The sequence below is a fragment of the Ursus arctos genome, unplaced genomic scaffold (genome assembly GCF_023065955.2).
Source record: "Ursus arctos isolate Adak ecotype North America unplaced genomic scaffold, UrsArc2.0 scaffold_123, whole genome shotgun sequence".
Lineage (NCBI taxonomy): Eukaryota > Metazoa > Chordata > Mammalia > Carnivora > Ursidae > Ursus > Ursus arctos.
This window is the reverse complement of record NW_026622790.1, coordinates 38,615-60,229: the sequence shown is the minus strand read 5'-3', so window position 1 is coordinate 60,229 and position 21,615 is coordinate 38,615. Positions and strand designations below refer to the sequence as shown.

General features: G+C 48.6%; 1 protein-coding gene across 1 annotated transcript; it reads right to left on the bottom strand.

The window, feature by feature from the left end:
* Nucleotides 1–1,416: 1,416 nt before the first annotated feature.
* ANGPTL4 (angiopoietin like 4) lies at nt 1,417–7,413 on the bottom strand. The gene is made up of 7 exons (XM_026481252.4): nt 6,449–7,413; nt 6,162–6,272; nt 5,923–6,040; nt 3,619–3,732; nt 3,172–3,267; nt 2,802–3,083; nt 1,417–2,082 (listed from the first exon to the last, which is right to left on the bottom strand). Exons 1-7 carry the CDS (start codon nt 6,782–6,784, stop codon nt 1,901–1,903), a joined length of 1,239 nt encoding a protein of 412 aa, XP_026337037.1. The 5' UTR covers nt 6,785–7,413; the 3' UTR covers nt 1,417–1,900.
* Between the last annotated feature and the right edge of the window lie 14,202 nt (nt 7,414–21,615).

Here is a 21,615-nt window from a genome sequence, read left to right as displayed (position 1 = left end):
TATATGCTTTAATATAATATTGATTAATGTTAATTAATAACCTGTATTAATACATTAATAACCTATATAGCACTCACATGTTGAAATGGTAATATTTCAGTTATACTGGGTTTGATGAATATACATTCATTTCATTTATTTTTTTAGAGAGAGAGAGAGTGAGAGCACGAGCATGTGAGGGGACAGGGAGGGCAGAGGGAGAAGAGAGAGAACCCCAGGCTGAGCGTGGAGCCAACATGGGGCTCAGTCCCATGACCCTCAGATTATGACCTGAGCCAAAATCAAGAGCCAGGTGCTGAACCAACTGAGCTACCGAGCCATCCTGATAAAAATACATTTCTAAAATTCATTTCATAGGTTTCTTTTTACCTTTCCTTTTTTTTTTTTTTTTTTTTTTTTTTTGGAGAGGGATGGGGGAGGGGAAGAGGGAGAGAAAGAATCTTAGGCAGGCTCCATGCCCAGCTTGGCCTGTCACGGGGCTCAATCTAACAACCCTGAGATCATAATCTGAGTTGAAATCAAGAGTCTGACGCATAACTGACTGAGCTCCCCAGGCACCCCTCTTTTTACTTTTTTTTTTTTTTTAAGATTTTATTCACTTATTGGACAGAGAGAGAGAGAGAGCATAAGCAGGGGAGGGGCAGAGGGAGGAGGGAGAAGCAGACCCCCCGCCGAGCAGGGAGACAAATGCGAGACTCAATCCCAGCACCCTGGGATCATGACCTGAGCCAAAGGCAGACAGACGCTTTACTGACTGAGCCACCCAGGCGCCCTGACTTTTTTACTTTTTTTTAACTGTTTTTTTTTGTGTGTACGTTTTTTTTTTTTTCCTTTTTGCTTAATGTGACTTTTTTTTTTTTTTTGGAAGATTTTATTTATTTATTTGGCAGAGAGAGAGACAGCAAGAGAGGGAACACAAGCAGGGGGAGTGGGAGAGGGAGAAGCAGCCTCCCCGCAAGCAGGGAGCCTGATGCAGGGGCTCGATCCCAGGACCCCAGGAACATGACCTGAGCCGAAGGCAGATGTTTAACGACGGAGCCACCCAGGCTTAATGTGACTATTTGAAAAAAATAAAATTAAACATGTGACTCACATTATATTTCTATCAGATGGCCGGATGCTAAAAAGTTCACCATGATTCATGTGTCTAAGTAGGACCAAGAGGCTCTCATTTTCTCCATTATCTGCTTCCAGAAGGACTGAATGAGGGTTTTGGGGTTTTTTTTAATAAAAATTGAGACACACATTGTGAAATAATGAATGAAGGAAATTAAAATCAGTTGTCAGGTGGTAGGACCGACCAGTGTTGTCCTCAAAAGATCTGGGAGTGTTCACCCTCCACCCTGGGAACATATTTCTGTGGACTTTGAAACTGCCCACTTTTTAAAAACAAACTGAAGAACAAAGAAGAATGAAAATGTTCTGAGGTTGATTTTATTGCAAGGATTCTGCGAGCTCCGTCCGGACCCCACTGGCGCCGGCTCGGCCCACAGCACCCACACGCCAGAGCACTGGGAGAGCACTGCAGGCTCCTGGGAGCCCTGGTCCCCCAGCCAGTCAATGTGACTGAATCCGCCATCGAGGGCTGGCCTGGATGCCCCCAAGTGGTCCCTCTATGTCCCCGACTCCTTAGGCGGGCAAGGAGTAGGTCTCAATGCCCCTCAGTCTCACGCTTCCAGAGTCCGTGCCCTGCAACCCTACAGCTCTGTCCTCAGAGGGCATCACCTGCAACCCCCCACTCTGCAAGGGGGGCATCTCCAGTCGTGAGCTGCTTCTCTGTCCATGAGGCTCCAGATGGCCGTTGTCTTGAGCCCCTGCTGAGGCAGGGAACGGCCACGTGCCGGGCCAGAGTCAGAGTCACTGTCCTCTACGAGCCTGGGGCCAGGCCCCAGGGAGGAGGCTAGGAGGCTGCTTCCGTCTCTGTGGGCTGGATCAGCATCGTGGTGGCCTGCAGTGGGTAGTAGCGGCCCCGCCAGGCCTTCCAGAAGATGCCCTTCTTACGCTGCTGCCGCTGGTGTGGGATGGAACGGAAGTACTGGCCATTGAGGTTGGAATGGCCACAGGTGCCAAACCACCAGCCACCTGCCGGGATCAGAGAAAACAGAAGCTGGTCAGGCTGGGGTCCTTGTGCCTCCACCGGGCCTGGGATGGAGAGGAGGCTAGGTGTTGGACTTTACAAACTTGAGAGGGGAAGACATTGCTAGTGATTCTCACGCGGGGTCCTGAGGAACCCCAGGTTGTGACAAAGGAATCTCAGGGACTTTGGGCCCCCCCTTCCCAGTAACTACAGCACTCATGTCCGTGACCGTGGCAGATTCCTTCTCTGTACCTGGCACGTGGCAAATGTTTATTAAAGACTTGCTCTGATCATCCTCCAGTTCATCCGTGTACATTAGACTGACCCAAATGAATTACGAGCTTTCCATCAGTTTGTGACCCACCAAAAAGCAACCTCATAGATTTCACTTTACAGGGCCTAGGCTCCGCCTCCGATTTCATGAGAACAAAACAGGGGTTTTCATGAGAACAAAACAGTGTTTCACGAGAACAAAACAGCTTTGCCACACGCCAGCCACTAACCCACAAATGTCATCTTGAAATAATCCTATGGACTGGGCGCTGTGGTTATACCCATTTGAAAAATGGGCAAACTGAAGGTGGGAGAGGGTAAGTCAGTTGCCCAAAGGCACACAGCAAGTAAGGAGAAAAGGAGGCAGAGAATAGATGGAATTAGGCACCGAAGGCAGGACAGGGACGCAGAAAGGTGCAAGACAGGACAGGGAGGAACAGAGCTTGCTCACCAGAGAGGCTCTTGGCACAGTTCTTGTCCCCTCGGAGGTCGTGGTCCTGATCCCAAGTGGAAAAGGGCAAGGAGAGGCCACTGGGCGCCACCGTGGTGGCCCCCAGTTCATTGGCCACAGGAGCTGTAAGCTGCAGGCTATAGGCTGTGTCCTCACCGCCCAGATGGACAGGGAACTGCAGTGACTCGGCATTGCCCTCCCAGTCCTGCAGCTGCACGGCCAGGCGGCTGCTGCGGTCCCCCAGGATGTGGTGCACCTTCTCCAAGCCCAGCCAGAACTCACCTACAGGGGAGAGGCCGATCAGTGAGAGAGACCCGTCTCCATGCCCCCTCCTTCCCCTAGCGCCTCTGGCCCCACTGGAAACACCTACCTTGAGGGTCTCCAAAGCCAGCCTTGTAGGCTTCCCAGGGCTGGTTAAAGTCCACGGAGCCATCCTGGCGCCTCTGAATTACAGTCCAGCCTCCATCTGCCCAGAGAGGTGCCATGTCGTCAGGAGGACCCTTCCTGCAGGGGACCCCGACTCCTCATCTGACTCAAACTTCCAACTGCCTCCAAATCCAGAGAGGGCAGTGTTCCTCTCATTCATCCCAGCAGGACTGGAGGAAGGTGGTCAAAGGTGGGCGGGCCAGTGGGCAAGGGGCTCAGCCTAGATCATCCTCCCAAGGACCCAGCAGGGAGGGAGGGGGCAGCACAAATCTAGAGAGCTTCTCTGGCCCCACGGAACCTGGCTCAACCATGTGTAGTGGTGGGGAGCTATGGAAAGAGGAGAAGGTCCATGGCATGATGCAGGACACCCCAGGGAGCCAGCAAATCCTACCTGAGGTCATCTTGCAGTTAACCAGGAAGGGCGGGGACCCCTGAGGCTGGATCTGGAACAGTCCACTTTGCCTCTCTCCGTCATCAAACAGCTCTTGGCAGTCCCTGGGCAGCCCTGAAGGGCAGGAAAAGAAAGGGGCGGGTAGATTGAGGCAGGAGGGTTCTCAGGAAACCAGCATGTTAGGGGCTGGGCAGTGGGTGACAGGAATATTAGGAGGCAATCCTGGGTTCACAACAGCCCCCTCCTGGATGGCCTCTGTGCCATCCACCATCCTTCCTCCTCCCACACTGCACTCCCACCTCTGGCCACACAGCCTTCCCTGTGCCATGTGCCCTCCTGCCACAGGGACTTTGCACATGCCAGTCACTCTGCCTGAGACCCTCCTCCCTCAGGCCTTTCTTGCCTCATTCTAAAGATCCCGGCTTCTGGTAGGGATGCCTTCCCTGACTCCCAGACCAGACCAGCCTCCCAAAAGGAGCACCGAGGACTTCCGGCTCCCAACACTGGAGTCAGCTGGTGGTCTCTCCGCCACTGAATGAGGATTCCATGGGGCCAGGGACAGAATGGTTCTTTGCCCACAGTCTGGCACCAGTGCCCAGGCTGATCCTAGCCCACAGCAGGTGTTTAATAAAGACCGGAAGAATGAGCAGGTGAGAACGGGCCAGAGTGGGGGAGGTGGGAGGGGAGCTGATCAGAAGTGGCTCTGCTCTGTCCCGTGGGGATGCCAAGGACCTGCGTGGGGCTTGCAGGGACAGAGGCCCCACCTGGGGTCCCGGGAGGGGAAGGATTGATGAACCAAGGAGGAAAAGAAGGAGGGGAGGAGGGAGAGATGGCTTGGGAGTGTCCAGAGGCTGGGGAAGTCCCCACCCCCAGCCCAGTCGGGAAAGTAGGGGAAAGGTTGCCTGAGGGAGGGGAAGTCCACACTGAGGAGGGGGGTGCTTGGGGGATGGGGGCGGGCCCAGAGTGATTGGAGACATTTTCCGGCCCCTGGAGCAGCTCCCCTTTCGCCTACTTTCCTCTCTTCCAATCTGGACGGCACCCGGCCAAACCACCAATGTGGCTTCCATTAGCACCAGCTGTTTGTCTCTCCAGCCCTGAACCTTCCCCTACTTGGCAGGGCCGAGCCCCAAGTCTGGGAGTCCCCAAACCCACACACCCCCTACCCTCACATCCCCCAGCCCAGACCCACGCTTGCTGGCCTGCTCCGAAACCCCTCATGGGGGGGGGGGGTGGGAGGGTGCACTGGACCCTTACTGGCCTGGGAGGCAGGAGGAGTGGGGGAGGGAGTGGGGGGAGGGGAGGAGGAGCCCTCAAGACCAGAGGGCTGACAGCTAGCAACCAGCCCCAGGGTGCGAAGGGGGGAATCCGAACTCTCACCCAGTTGGCTGCACACGGCCACCACGGATGCCAGGCTGGGGCGATGGGGTAGGGGGACTATGGGGTAGCCAACCACGTCTGAAGCCCTGAACTTAGGGTGGGGACAGAGACACCAGGAGCTAGGAGCCGGTGCCAGACACACAGAGACAGGCTGCAGGAGGAGATCTGGGGCAATCTGGGATGCACAATAAAAGACCCAGAACTTGTAACAGTGACAAAGGCCCATTCTCTGTAGGAATGGGGGAGTGGGAAGGAGTGATCAGGGACTTCAGGACCAAGAGAGAGGTGAGGGACCAGGTGTGTGGGTGAGGAGCCCTGGATTTGTAAGAGATTCAAGAGTGAGTTGTGTGTCTGGCCAGGGAGATGGGGCCCCCCTGCCTTCGCCCCCCTCCTAGATCTACACTCCAAGAGACCATGGGGTGCCCCAGCTCAGTGCCCCCCACCCAGGCAGCCATCTCTCTTCACCCAGTCAGAACTCCAGGATCCCTAGCTAGCACCCTCTTGTCCACTACTGTGCCCTCAGAGAAGCTTCCAACCTTCAAGAAGGCGTCCTTGCACTGCAGCACCCCCTTCCCCACACCCCTGGCAGCTCAAGTTCCTCTTGGACCCTCTTCCCCAACCCCTACTCCAGTTAGTGGCCAGAGAGGCTTTGGGCTAAGTCACTGGCTTGCCAGAAAGAAGGATGGGGTGGCCTAGCTGGTCTGGGCCAGGGATGAGGTGGGATGTACCCCCTCAGCCCTTTACCAGAGAGGCAAGTGAGCCCACAGGAACCCAGAGCCAGGGCCTCTCTTCTTCCCAGTAAGGTGGACCGGACCAGGAGGGGAACAGGAATGGCAAGTGTGTGTGTGTGTGTGTGTGTGTGTGTGTGTGTGTGTGTGGTGGCGGGGGAGGGGACTGCCAGAGGGCAGCAAAGGACCGGACACTCACTATGCAGGCGGCTGATATTGTGAGCAGGGCCTACGAGCTGTGCCATCTTCGGGAGCCTCTTCTTCCTGGCAGGCTTGGCCATCCCGTGGCCCAGGTGCATGGGGGCCAGGAGACCCACCTGGACAGGACAAGAGGAGGATATCAGGTCTGGCTGGCTCACGCTGCTTAACCTGGCTCTAAGTCCACAGCCACAGGTCGAGCTTCGACCTCCTGCCCCACCCGGGGCAAGCATCAGTCACCTGGCTTTGCAGATTCTGTATTTTCAGCTGCTGCTTCTCCAGGTGCCGCTGCTGCTGAGCTACCTTGTGGAAGAGTTGCTCAATCCTGCTGTTTTGGGTCTTGAGCTGAGTCTGGGAGAGCGTGGAAAACAGTGGTGAGGACCGGGCCTTCTGCAGCAAGCCTCTTCATGCATCCACTTGTCCGTCCTTCCAACTCTCCCTCCGGGGGATCTCCCTCCCTCCCGGATGCATCCCCCTCCCGTCCACACTGCTTAAGACCCGTAGGGGAGAAGTAGGAGTACCAGTACCTGCAGGGTGCGGAGGGTCTCGGGGACAGCGTCGCCACGTGGGCCCAGAGCCTCGGGCGCGCGCGGGGGCGCGGCGGACGCCCCAGACTCCTTGCAGGCTGCCCCGCAGGCGCTCAGACGCCGCTCCAGCTCGCCCAGCTGCCCCCGGGTGCGCTCCACGTGCTCGCGCAGCCCGTGGCCGAGCTGCAGGAGCCCGTGCGCCAGCACGTTCACCTCGTCCCAGGACGCGAAGCGCTGCGGCTCGGGAGAAGGCGCCGGGCGGCCCTGCGCGCTCAGCAGCCCGGCGGTGGCCGCACACAGCATGAAGGCTGCTGAAGCCGTCGGAGCGCAGCGCATCCTTCTGGGGGTGGTCTGAACTCGGGGACGCGGAGGCGCGGAGGCGCGAGGCAGACGCGGGGGCTCGAGATTCGAGGGCTGGAGACGAGAGGGCCCTGGCGGAGACTCACTCGCGTGCAGAAGCCACAAGGAAGTCTCGGATCACAGGCTCCAGCCCTTTGGGCTTGGCTTATCCCCGCGACGCCCCGTTTTATAAGGCCGGTGCGAAAGGGAAAGGGGAGCCTCGGAGGCGGGGCGCAGGGAGTGCCGGGGGCGGGGCCTGCGGCTGGGGGTGGGGTTTGTGCGCCAGATGCCGGGTTGTTATGGGGGCTGGGGGCACCCTGGGGTGCAAAACTCTAGCTCCTCCCCACCAGGCACTGGAGCGTCTTCTCTGCCGACCATGGGAGATGTGACTCTCCGCGGCTCCCTTCCAAGCGCTGGAAGCGCAAGCCCTCCACGCCGCACCCGCCGCGCCCAGTGGGGACTCACGGGGCTGGGGGTCCTCCGGACTCCGCTCCCCAGGTCCGAAGCTGGGGAGAGTGCAGGGAGAGACGAATAAGAAAGGAGTCTGGTGCGCTGAGTCCAGCAAGGCCGGGCATGAAGCCCGGGACACCTCAAACATCACCGCCTTCGGAGACTTCCCGGAGAGCAGCCCAAGACCGGGCTGGACCCCTAGGGAGCCATCTCTGAGCTCCCACGCCCCTTTCCGCTCAAGGATTCGTCACTGCAGATGTGTTTGTGGGATCGTCTAACGTCTCTCATCCCACTTCCCACAACTGAGTGCCCTAGGGGTGGCCCCGGGACTATCCTGTTCAGTCTCCAGCTCGGGGCTCACTCCGCAAGTCCACCCTCTACCCCACGGTCTGCGGTATCTTCAGTCCCGGCCTATATCAAAGCAGACACCTCAGAACAGCAAGAGGTGGTACAGCAAAGAAGGGCTCCTCCTCCTCATTCATTCATTCATTCATTCATTCATTCATTCAACAAACAGTCCTCTGTTCTCTGGTAGTAATTCCCAGGCTAAAGGAGAGAGCCCTACACTTAGCCTGGGGGAGGGGCAAGGCTGGGACAAAGGAAGAACTAAATGAGGCTGTGGGGCTGGACCATGTTCATTCCAAAAGTCTAAGCACTCATTCAAGAAACATTTTTAAAAAAGATTTATTTATTTATTTTGAAAGAGAGAGAGCTAGCGCACGTGGGCATGACCACGCGGGTGTGGGGGGGAGGGGTAGAGGGAGAGACTCTTTCAAGCAGACTCTCTGATGGGCGAGGAGCCCAATGGAGGGCTGGATCCCACGACCCCTAAGATCATGACCAAGAGTCGGTGGCTTCGCCGACTGAGCCACCCAGCTGTCCCTCATTCAACAAATTTTGACCCAAGTCCTTCCCCCCTTCCCCACCAGCTCCGCTCTACCCTGTCAGGAAATTCAAGCTGGCAGAGAAAAGCCTGCGTGCCAGGAAGAACCCTGGGCAGGTTGGCTTGGAGCACAGGCAAGAACAGAGTTGACTCAGCAGGGCTCGGAGCCAGCTCAGCCTCTGGAATCTGAAACTGTGTGCCCCGGGGCTGACGTGCAGGTCACCACTCAGACATTTGGCCCGGGCCCGGGCGGGATGCCAGGGTGGCTGATCCCGGCAGCAATGACAGGCAGATGGGAAGGGCAGGAAGGAAAGTCTCTCTGCAAACAGTAGATCAGACAGCCACCATCTGCCCTGGCAGCCGGCCCGCCCATCCCCCAGGCCCTGGCCTCGCTCTGAGTGGGTGATATAAGTATCAGGGTATGCTGTCTTCTTTCCTGGCTTCTCACACTGAGAGAAATGATCGGTTACTTTCTCAACCTTATGATGGCCTTTTCTCTGTTCACTTTTCAGGGACTTCGTCCTCTGTGCCATGTTTCAGAGGGCATAAAATATGCCAGAATGTCTTAGAGGCACCTGCTGTGAACGGGGCCAGGAGCTGGCTCTGGACTGCATCCTAAAAATTGCCCCCCCCCCGAACATACCCTCTGACCCAGCAATGACGCAATCCCCCCGATCAATGGTTTCTTTAGTATCTACTGTATGGCAGCTACTGTACTGGGGTCCCTATCCCATGTACTCCTATCCCCCATGTCGGCTACTCTGGTCAAGGCAAATAGCATTAGGAAGGTGACACGTGGTCTTGGATCTCTCACCAAACCGGGGAAGCAGTAAAATGGACTTTTTTTTTTTTTTTTTTTTTTTGCCTATGGGCAGTTGATTCTCCCTACTTTTGGGAGATTTCAATCTGGTACAGTACTTGGTCTCATGAAGAGTGTCTTTCCATCTGTGTCTCTAGAACCTAGGTTACTAGGGGTCCCTCAGTCCCTCTTACTAATCTCTAAACATTGGGTCTTCCAGTGGGTGGGACAGGAAGAACTGATCTGTCAGTGGACGGGCTGCTTATGATAAAAATAGCAGCAGTTTGGGGCGCCTGGGTGGTGCAGTCGTTAAGCGTCTGCCTTCGGCTCAGGGCATGATCCCAGCGTTCTGAGATCGAGCCCCACATCAGGCTCCTCCGCTAGGAGCCTGCTTCTTCCTCTCCCAGTCCCCCTGCTTGTGTTCCCTCTCTCACTGGCTGTCTTTCTGTCAAATAAATAAATAAATAAATAAATAAATAAATAAAAAAAATCTTTAAAACAAACAAACAAAAAATAGCAGCAAACACCTACTATGTCCTTAACATAATGCCAGCATTGTCCTAAAGAGATTATGTATTCACTTAAGTCTCATAGCAACTCCCAATGAGTTAGGAGCTCTTACTACTCTATTTTACAGGTGAGGACACAGTAAAAGAGATTAAGTACTTGTTCGAATTCTCACGATTTTCCGGACAGAGCTAGGATTTTACACCAGGCTAGCTGACTCACAATTGTGTTCTTGGCAGCCGCGATAGGCCACCTTTGTTCATAATAGCCCCGTGGTCCTTGACACCTGACCCCCATGCCCTTATCTAGTTCATCCCTGTGGTATAACCAAGAGGATATTACTGAAATGATGGTGTGTGCAACTTCCTAGGTTAGATCATGAAAACCCATGTGATTCTGGTCTTGTTCTTGATTGGATCAGTTGCTCTGGGAGAAGTCAGCCTCCATGCTGTGAGGACACTCAAGCAGCCCTTTGGAGAGCTCAGCACAGCGTGATGAGGAGCCGGACTCCTCCCCCAACAATAACTACCATCAGCCTGTCGACCACACAAGGGAGCTATTTTGAAGATTGATTTATTGATTTTTAGAGAAAGAGTGGGGGAGGTACAGAGGAAGAGGGAACGAAGCCGACTCCCCGCTGAGCGCAGACCCTGACATGGGGCTCGATCTCACGACCCTGAGATCATGACCTGAGCCAAAATCAAGAGTCGACACTTAACTGACTGAGCCACCCAGGCGCCCCCAAGGGAGCTATTTTGGAAGCAGATCCTGCAGTCAAGTTTCCTAATGATGTAGCCTCAGCTGACGTGTGTTAGCAACCTCACGAGACCCCAAGCCAGAACCAATATGCAGCTAACACAGTAGATAGCCAATACAATAGCCAATGATTAATTAGTTCCCGCTCTGTGCCCGGCACTATTTTAAGTATTTTACATACATTCATTCACTTAGCATGCCCTGTGAGGTTGGCACGGTACTATTTTAACCATCATTTTAAAGAAAAGGAGGGGCGCCTGGTTGGCTTAAATGGTAGAGCACGCGACTCTTGATCTCAGGGTTGGGAGCTCAAGCCCCACGTTGGGTATGGAGCCTACTTAAAAAAGTTAAAGCAGAATTTCAAAAACTTAAAGAAAGAAGAGGAAACTGAGGCACAGAGAAGTCACGTGATCCGAGAGAGGAAATGTGAGGGAGCAGTCTCCCAGGAAGACTGGGAGCTAGTGTTGGGCTTAACCCTGCTGCACCTGTATTCTGCTTTGAGTCCTGCGGTGGGCGGACAATGGATACAGTTAATACCACTCCCGCGAGTTACAATCCTGTCACCTGTCCAAATTTGCAGAAGCCAAGCCCCCTCTGTCATTTCTTCTCTGTCATTCACTCTACCCCTTGCCCATGTTTTAGGCACGGACCTTGCACGATCCTACACTGGGCCCCACTAGCCAAACCCTGCCTGAAGATAGACATGCTTGCTTTGGTCTGCCCAGAATTTTGAATATCAGGAGCTTTCTAACAAAAGTCTAGAGGTTTGGTTTCCCTTGCAAAATTGCAAGGGCAGTCTGCAGTCCTGCTTGTTTGCAATGGGCCAGAGCTGATGAGAAGCTGCCTCTTTAGCCCAAGCAAGCCTTCCCACCCTGTCACTGCTGTGTGACACAGTCCCTTCCATACTCTGTCTTTTGCCCATCCCTGAGGGCTTTGGTCATTGTCTCTGGGCTGGTGATTTTCCATCCCTAGTGCCGGCCTCAGACCTGCGCAACAGGGGCCTCTAGCTTGACACCGCACCGTAAGGGTGAACTCCCCCCACCAGGTGAGGAGCTGTGGGAGCAGGGATGTGTTTACTGGAGCTTACAGACTCCCTTCTACTCCAGGGACAGAGTTTCCATTTAGTGTGCTGAAAAATTTCTGGAACTACGTAATCATGATGGTAATACATCACGAATGTACATAACTGAATTGCATAGCTGAAAAGGGTTAAAATTGGGGTGCCTGGGTGGCTCCGTTGGTTGAGAGGCTCCCTTCAGCTTGGGTCATGATCCCAGGGTCCTAGAATCGAGCCCCTTGTCAGGATCCCCCTCCCCCTTGCTTGTGCTTTCTCTCTCTCTCTCAGCTCTCTCTCCCTCAAACAAATAAATAAAATCTTTATTTAATTTAATACTTTATTTACTTTAATTACGCCACCCAGGTGCCCTAAATAAAATAAAATCTTTAAAAATAAATAAATAAAATGGTCAATTTTCCATTATGTGTATTTTACCACAATAAAAAAAAATCTAAAAGAAATCTTGATAAAACAGAAAAGAAGTAATAAATTTGAACCTAGCCTTTTACATTGTTTTAAAGATATATTTAATAAATATATTTAATAACTAGGATAGGACATATTTTACTATTCGACAGGGGTTCATTAATGCATTAGTTCTCTATTATTGCTGTGTAACAAACATTCTCAGAACTTAGGGCTCAAAACCAAATTCGGGGGACTCGGTGGGCCGGTTCGTTTCACTCAAGAGTCACCTGAGCTCCACTGGGAACGGATGATCCAAGGTGAACACTTAGTGTCTGGTGGGGAGCTGGGGCTGTCAGGACCCCTCGCTTCTCCTCAATGGAGCCTTTCCAGCAGGATTGACTAAGCTTCTTACGTGGCCAAGACGGTGTTGCAAGAGAATAAGACCCAAGACCCAAGATGTTTTAAGCTTCTGCTTGAATCTCCTTTGCTGATGCCCCAACAGCCAAAGCTACACAAGGGCATGGGCATCAGTCAGCATGAAGCATTGGGGGCCATTAGTGAACTTGACATAGAAATTCACATATTTAGATATACGGTATCCGGACCTCCACTGGTATCTTGCCCTGGTCCTGCAGATGTTGGAGGGACTTCTCCATTGCACCAGGGACTCAATGCAAATCGAGAGCCTGTCATTGCCCTCACGGAGATCCCAGCTCTGGGGGTCAGACCCAGCATGAGCTCACTTCATATGTTCTGCAAATGTTATATGTGCCAAGGCCCTGGGCCATCCACTGGGGATACAACCCAGGGCAGATCGACATGGTCCTGTCCTCAAGACTTCACATATTGGTAGGGAGACCAGGGCCCTGGGATGAATTATCTACTTGGAGCTGAGTTGCAATCAAGTTGATACCACTTGACGTTCTGTGACATCTAATTAAACATGTGTTAACTTTAATATTGCCAATTCTTTTCTTTCTGAATTTGCAAGAAGGTATGTTCCGTTTTTAAATCCCAAATGTTTTTGTAGGGGCTTGAAAAGAGCTTGCCCTTTAGGCTCTTTTTGGAAAAGCTTGCCCAAGGACACAGACCACATTACCCTGCAATTTCTTTTTTTTTAATTTTTAATTTTGAAATAACTTCAATTTATAGAAATCTTGCAAGAAGAGGTCACAGACTTCCTGTATACTCTTCACAGAGATCTGCCAATTGTTAACTTGTGCATTTATCATTCTATCGATAAATTCCATGTATGTATACATATAGATATGGAATACACACACACAAAAATATTTTTTTAATGATTTTATTTATTTATTTATTTATTTGACAGAGAGAGAGAGAGAGACAGCGAGAGAGGGAACACAAGCAGGGGGAGCGGGAGAGGGAGAAGCAGGCTTCCCGCTGAGCAGGGAGCCCGATGCGAGACTAGATCCCAGGATCTGGGATCATGGCGTGAGCCGAAGTCAGATGCTTACCCAATGAGCCACCCAGGCGCCCCTATACACACAAATATTTTGAGAGATGTATATATCAAGCATTTATGGAGAGAGACATATGTATAGTACACATATTTATATGTAGAGAGCTGTAGATATATAATATACACAGAGATACATAATATACATAGGGACCTATTAATACACACAGATACATATCACACAAGCTCCACACGTATATGGAGAGAGCCACATTTATGTACAGTGACACACACACATATAGACATATAATATATACACAGAGATATAATATATAATGCACGTGCTCATAAATATGAAATACAGATGTAGATATAGATACGGATATAATATGCACACAGAGGGAAAAAGAAAGGGGACATACACTCTTTCACACACACACACACGCACTGATATTTTTCTGGACGGTGTGAGGGTATGTTGCAGACACACTGTGTGCCTTTGCCTTCTGCTGAGAACAAGGCCACGCTCCTGGGCATCACAGCAGGTTCGCATGTGACCCTGACACATTGCCATTATCTAATCTATGGTCCATACTCCACAGCGTCCTTTACAGCCGTGTTTTCTCTTGGGATCCTATCCAAGATCACACGCTGCCTTTTGTTACTTTGTTTCTGTGTCTCTTTAGCCCCCCCTTAATCTGGACCGATTCCTTGGTCCTTCTTTGTCCTTCACGGCATAGACGTTTTTGAAGTGTAAACACCGGTTATTTATAGAATGTCCCTCACTTTGCATTTGTCTGATATTTCCTCCCGATTAGACATTTTTTTGGCAGTTGATAGTTTGTCCTTCTCTGTGCATATCAGGAGGCACGTGATGTCCGTCTGTCCCTTGCCAGCACTGTTCGTTGTCTTTTTTAAAATTTATTTTTTTATTGAGGCATAATTGACGTATAACATTATATTAGTTTCAGGTGTACAACATAATGATTCAATATTTGTATATGTTGCGAAACGATCACCACCATACGTCTAATTACCATCTGTCACTCTCCATAGTTACAAAACGTTTTTGTTGTTGCGATGAGAACTTTTAAGATCTATTCTCTTAGCAGCTTTCAAATACGCACGACAGTATTATTAACTACAGTCACCAAGCTGTATGTTATATCCCCAGGACTTATTTATTTTATAACTGGAAGTTTGATCGAATAGTGATGATTTTAACTTTAAATGTAATACTGGGTGGTCAGTCATGGGGGAAGCACGTGAACCTAGGAGAGCCCAGGAAAGGGACCAATCGCATCAGGCAAGGCTTCCTTGCCTTCGTCAACCAGATGAAGAGGGTAAGGAACGGATGGCTCAGGCTGGAGGGAGAGCATGAAAAATGCACTATAGCCTGGGACACGTGCCCTGTGCATCCCAGACAAGCCCAGCGGGACACTGGGGCTGTGTATGCAGACACCCCAAGGGAGGCTGCTGTCCAGGGAATGGCTCTCACCACCTCCAGCCACTGCTCATTCTCTTTCCTGTCAACCTCTGGTCACATCCAGGTCACCAGGAAAGGTCAGCCATAGGTCAGGAGGCTCCGAGGCTCCGAGGCTCAGGGAAAAAAGGATGAATCAGATTGTGGGTTGGTCCTCAGAAAGGAATGGGGCAGGCTCCGAATCTGCATCCTGCTCAGAGTCCTCCCAGCCTGGGAGCTTGTGTGCATGTATGTGAGCCTGGCAGCCACCAACTCTGGGCTCACTAAGGAAGGAGCGATAACCACAAAGTGCACCTTTATTTAAGCGCTCATCTTTATACCACCAGGCCTGTGCCCGGTCCGTATTACGTCATTCTCAAATCAGCCCCGGAAAGGACAGTGTTCCTTTCCCTTTGACTGTTGGGAAGACAGATGCAGAGACATTCAGATACTTGGCCAAAGTCACACAGCTTGGAAGAGCCGCAATTTTAATCTAGTTCTTTCTAGTTCCAAATCACTGGATCTTTTTATTTTATTTATTTTATTTTTTTTTTTTTCCACTGGATCTTTTTAAAAAAATCTTGCCTTTTTTTTTTTTTTTTTAAAGTGACAGTTTTGAATGGGTAATGCATTTACATTGCACCAAACCCGAAAAGTCTAGAAAGAGATGCTGGAGAAGTTCTTCTTTCCCAGTCATGTGTCCACACAAAACTTTGTTTCGAGAATGTTTATTCAGGTTTACTATTCATCACTTTCAAGGGGTTTTTTGTACGTTTAAATATCCTCATTGAAAAAGTTGTTATGGACACGGACGCCTGGGTGGTTCACTCGGTTAAGCAACTGCCCTCTGCTCAGGTCCCTGGGTGGTTCACTCGGTTAAGCAACTGCCCTCTGCTCAGGTCGTGATCCCAGGGTCCTGGGATTGAGTCCCGCATCGGGCTCCTTGCTCAGCGGAGAGCCTGCTTCTTCCTCTGCCAGCTGCTCCCCCCACTTGTGCTCTCTCTCTCTCTCTGACAAATAAACTTTAAAAATCCTTTAAAAAAATAGAAATAATCAAGAAACCAAAGATGTACTATATGTTGCCTAACAGCACATAATAAAACATAAATTAATTAAAATAAAATAAAAAGTTTTATGGGCAGAATGTTTGTATTCCCTTACAATTCATATGTGGAAACCCTACCCCCCCAGTGTGATGGTGTTTGGGGATGGAGGCTTATGAGTGTGGGGCCCCCACGATAGCATTGGTGCCCTTATAAAAAGAGACACAGAGACATATGTGAGGATGCAGTAGGAAGGTGGCTGCCTGCAAGCCAGGAAGAGAGCTCTCCCCAGGAACCAAATCTAGCAGCACCTTGATCTCGGACTTTCCAGCCCCCAGCACTGTGAGAAATACATGTCTGTTGTTTAAGCCGCTCAGCCTCTGGCATTTTCTTATAGCAGCCGAAGATGACTAATAGGGCATGCTGCATCGAATCGACATGGCCATATCCTGGCTCATTTCAAGGGCACAACGTAATTGACACTGACATGTGTATATGCCTGTGAAACTCTCACCATAATCAAGTAATAGGCATATCTACCACACCCAAGCTTCCTTGAGCTTCTTGGGAACCCCTCCCCCTGGCTCCCCCCACTTTCCTGTGTACGCATGACTTGCTTTCCTGTCACTACAGATTATGTGGTTTTTCCTAGAATTTTATAGCAATGGCATCAGACAGAATGCACTCTTTTTTGGTCTGGTTTCTTTCACTCAGCATGTTTACTTTGAGATTCATCCCCATTGGAGATCAGTAGTATATTTATTTTTAATGATAATATGGATAAACCATAGTGTCTTTATCCATTCATCTGTGGAAGGACACTTGGGTGGTTTCCCAATAAATAAAGTTGCTATCAAGATTTTGATTGGATAATGCTTTCATTTCTTTTGGGGGATTTTAAAAAATATTTTTTTATTTATTTGCGAGAGAGAGAGAGAGAGCATGAGAGGGATGGGGCAGAGGGAGAGGGAGAAGCAGACGCCCCACTGAGCAGGGAGCCCAGCACGGGGCTCAATCCCAGGACTCCAGGATCATGACCTGAGCCCAAGGCAGACGCTTAACTGACTGAGCCACCCAGGTGCCCCTGAGGGAATTTTTTTTAAAAGATGTAATTTTTAAATAATGTCTACACCTAACATGGGGCTCTAACCTACAACCCTGGGATCAAGAGTCACATGCTCTATTGACTGAACCAGCCAGACACCCCAGGAATCTTTTTTTTTTTTTAATGTCAAGTTTTAATTATTTTTATGTATTTATTATTATTATTATTTTTTAAAGATTTTATTTATTTATTCGACAGAGATAGAGACAGCCAGCGAGAGAGGGAACACAAGCAGGGGGAGTGGGAGAGGAAGAAGCAGGCTCATAGCGGAGGAGCCTGATGTGGGGCTCGATCCCATAACGCCGGGATCACTCCCTGAGCCGAAGGCAGACGCTTAACCACTGTGCCACCCAGGCGCCCCTGTATTTATTATTTTTTTAAGTAATCTCTACACCCAATGTGAGGCTCAAACTCATGACCTCAAGACCAAGAGTTGCCTGCTCTACTGACTGAGCCAGCCGGATGCCCCTAATTTCAAATTTTAATTTCAATTCCCCTAGCACTCCTCTTCCCTATTGCTCAGTTCCCCGCATAAAGTCGCTGTCAGGACTTCTTTCTCTATCCTTCTCGTGTTTATTTAGACAGATATAAGCAATACACCCGAGCTCTTTTTACACAGAAGATCGTATATTGTATGCACTGTTTTGTCTCTTGTTTCACTTGACATAAATGTCAGAGTTCTTATCAGTCATTTTATGAGTGTATAGTATCCCATTTATGGTTGTACTATAATTTATTTAACCAGGTCTCTAATCTTTTTTTTTTTAAATATTTTATTTATTTATTTATTTGACAGAGAGAGAGACAGCCAGCGAGAGAGGGAACACAAGCAGGGGGAGTGGGAGAGAAAGAAGCAGGCTCATAGCAGAAGAGCCTGATGTGGGGCTCGATCCCATAATGCCGGGATCACGCCCTGAGCCGAAGGCAGATGCTTAACCGCTGTGCCACCCAGGCGCCCCTCTAATCTTTTGCTACTACAAACCATTCAGTAATAAATAACCCTGTAGGTTGCCATTTTGTATTTGTGCAATTAGATCCCCAGAATGAATTTCCCAAAGGGGAATTACTGGGTCGGAGGGGATGTATATTTGTATTTTGATAAACATTACCAAACTGCCCTCCATGGAGTTGGGCCAATATATGCTGGCACCAACAGTGTATGAGAGCACTGATTTTGCCTCAGCATTGCCAATAAAGTGTCTTAATAAACTTCTGGACTTTTGCCAATCTGATAGGCAGAAAATAGCATCTCACGATTTAATTATCATCTTAGTACAAGATTATCTTTCCAAATGTTTAATAGCCTTTTATATTTCCTTTATCCTTTTTTTTATATTGATATGTTATTTTTCTTACTGATTTCTAGCAGTTCCTTATCAGTCAGACAGATTGTTTCTGGGATATGAGTTGCAAACTTTTATATATATACACATATATATGTGTATATATGCACACATATATACACACACGTATATATGTGTATATATATGTAAATTTATACTTGATATATAAATATATAAAATATAAATTTATACTTTAATTTATACTTATGTATATAAGTAAGTATATAATTTTTCATTATATATACTGAAAAGATTTATTTATTTATTTATTTATTTATTTATTTATTTATTTATTTAATTTTAAATAGGCTTCACACCCAAGGTGGGGCTTGATCTCCTGACCCTGGATTAAGGATTGCATGCTCTATGGACTGACTCAGCCAGGTGCCTCTTTGCTCTTAATATACATATTTTTTTTGGTGCAAAAAGGTGATTTTTAGGGGCGCCTGGGTGGCTCAGTTGTTAAACATCTGCCTTCGGCTCGGCGTGATCCCGGGGTTCTGGGATCGAGCCCCACATCAGGCTCTTCTGCTATGAGCCTGCTTCTTCCTCTCCCACTCCCCTTGCTTGTGTTCCCTCTCTCGCTGGCTGTCTCTCTCTCTGTTGAATAAATAAATAAAATCTTTAAAAAAAATTTTAAAATAAAAAAAAAATAAAAGTAATGTCTACGGCCAAAGCAGAGTTGGGATCCGACTCACGATCCCAAGAGCAAGAGTCTCGTGCTCTCGGACTGAGCCAGCCAGGTGCCCCCTAAGCCAGAACATTTAGTGAACTAGTTACATCACCTCCTTCAACAATGATTTGTTGCTCGGGAAACAACCTAAGTGTTCCAACCTTAGGGGAAAGACCCAGAGTGCAAGATACATTCACACTGCAAGCTAGTTTAAGGAAGCATTTAGTGACCTGGGAAAAATATAGGGTGTGTTAAATGAGAAATCCAAACTGCTTCACCAGTGGCACTCCAATTTCTCTTTTTAAACATGTTTATAAGAAAGGAAGCTGGTGAGAGAGAACACAAACCGAAGAATCATCTCAGGCAGGGTTTCTATGAGCCCATTCATTCATTCCCTAGGATATTTACTGGTGCTGTGTCACAGAAGAGAGGAAGCTATGGACTTCTTAATGGAAGTGTGTGTCACCACTGATAAAGTTGCCTTGCTGAAAAGTCAAACTTGAAGATGAAAAATGTCTAGAATTAGTTCACTCTCCAAAATAATAACGATGAGTTACCTGTGGCTTAGAAGCACTTGAAATGTGGCCAGTCTAAGCTGAGCTGTGCTCTAAACGACACCCTGGATTTGGACGACCTGGCTGGAAAAAAAAAAAGAAGGTGAAATATCTGACTAATTTTTTAAAAGATTTTATTTATTTATTTGAGAGAGAGAGAGACAGTGAGTGAGAGCAGGAATGGGGGGAGAGGAGAAGCAGACTCCCTGCTGAGCAGGGAGCTCAACGTGGGGCTGGATCCCAGGACCCCAGGATCATGACCTGAGCCACAGGTAGTCACTTAACTGCCTGAGCCACCCAGGTGCCCCTGAGTAATTTTTGATATTGATTGTACATTGAAATAATCAAATTTTGGATATGCTGGTTAAAATTAAATGATCACAATAAATTTCACCTTCTTTGCTTTGCCTTTTAAAATTAAAGTGGCTAGGGGCGCCTGGTGGCTCAGTTGTTTAAGCGACTGCCCTCAGCTCAGGTCATGATCCCAGGGTCCTGGGGTCCAGCCCCAAGTAGGGCTCTCTGCTCAGTGGGGAGCCTGCTTCTCTCTCTCCCTCGGCCGCTCCCCTGCTTGTGCTCTCTCTCTCTCTCCCAAATAAATAAATAAATAAATAAATAAATAAAATCTTTAAAAAAATAATCCAATTGGGAAGGAAGTGGGGAAAATGAGAGGAGATGAAGCAGGATTGAGTAGATAACCTGCTGTTTATGTTAAACACACATATATAATATATAAATATATAATATATAATATATTACATATTTATAATTATATAATATAATATAATTATATAAGATATAATTCTATAATATAAAATATATAAATATATAATATAAATATATATATATATTTATTCATTGTGGGAGAAGATATGTAGCATAAAATTTACCATTTTAATCCTTTTAAGTGTACAGTTCAGTGGCATGAAGTACACTTCTTTTTTGTTTGTTTGTTTAAAAGTCTCCAAAACAAAAATTAAAATAAAAATTTCGAGTGAGCAAATGGTGATCAAAGTAAAATATGCTGGAAGATCTCATTTTGAGTTCCCAGAAGGGCTAGTGCCGCAATTTTTGTTTAATTCTTTAGTTTCTTAAATACCTATAATGAATATGTTAATTTTTAGAGGTTAGTTTTTTATAAGCAATAAGAAAAAGCTAAGCTGGCATTTTTTGGAAGCAAAATTTCTTCCAAGTACTCCGCGCACAAGCGCTGCACCGTGGGATTTGGCCGGAGGAAAGCGCCCCCTGGTGGCGGATCCGAGAGCAGCCCTTAGGCTTTCCATTCCCACTATTGGAGACCCTGGAGGGAGGGGAGGTGCTCCAGGCACCCCTTGTGCGCGACTCCGGAAGGCCGCGGGGACACCCGCGGTGGCCTCGGGGGGTGGGGGGGGAGCTTGGCCTAGGAGATTTGAGATTCAGAGGAGCCCTCAAAGGGGAGATGTGGAGATGATGAGTAGCAACTTTCCTCTACCTCCTCCTCTCCCCCCTTCCTCCTTCTTTTAGGCCATTCATCATTTATTGAGAACCTACTGTGTGCCACGCAATGGGGGCAAAGGTCCTTGCCCTAACACGAGGACCTGACACAATAACTGTGTGTGAGGGACAGATAAGTAAGGGAAACATATAGCATATGACATGACGATGAATACTAAGGAGAATAAATCCAAGAAGGGAATTATGGGAGTAGAGGGATGCTTGCAATTTTAGAGAGAACAGTAAGTCAAGCATATATCTGGGAGAAGAGCATTCCAGGCAGAGGGAATAGCCAGTGCAGAGGCCCTGGGGCAGGAATGTGGCTGATGTGTTTGAGGAACATAAAGAGGGTCCATGGAGAGAGAGAGAGAGAGATTTTTTTTTCTGAAGGTTTTGAGAACTAGTCCCAGAAATGACTCCATCTTATACCTAAATACTTCAGTTTATATTCCTTGATAAGAAAGACACTCTCTTACAAAGGGTTTCTCTGCCTTGTCACCGTTGACATTTGGGCTGGAGAATTCTTTGCTGGGGGGGACTGTCCAGTAGCATCCGGGGCCTCTACCCGCTAGATGTCAGTAGCACACCCCCAGTCGTGACAACTAATAATGTCCCCTGGGTTACAGAACTGCTTCCAGTTAAGAAACATTGTTTGTACAACCACGGTGCAATGGTCACAATCAGAAAATTTAATATTGATATAATACTGCTATCTAAACTACAGACAGTGTTCAAATTTTATCAATCATCCAATAAGACCCTTTAGAATAATGTTTATTTTCTGCTCTCTGGTCTAATCCAGGATGATGTATCGCATTTGCAGGCCATGCCCCCTGCTTTGTGAATTAATTACTTAATTAATTTATAGAGAAAGAGAGAGAGTGGGGGAAGTGGGGGG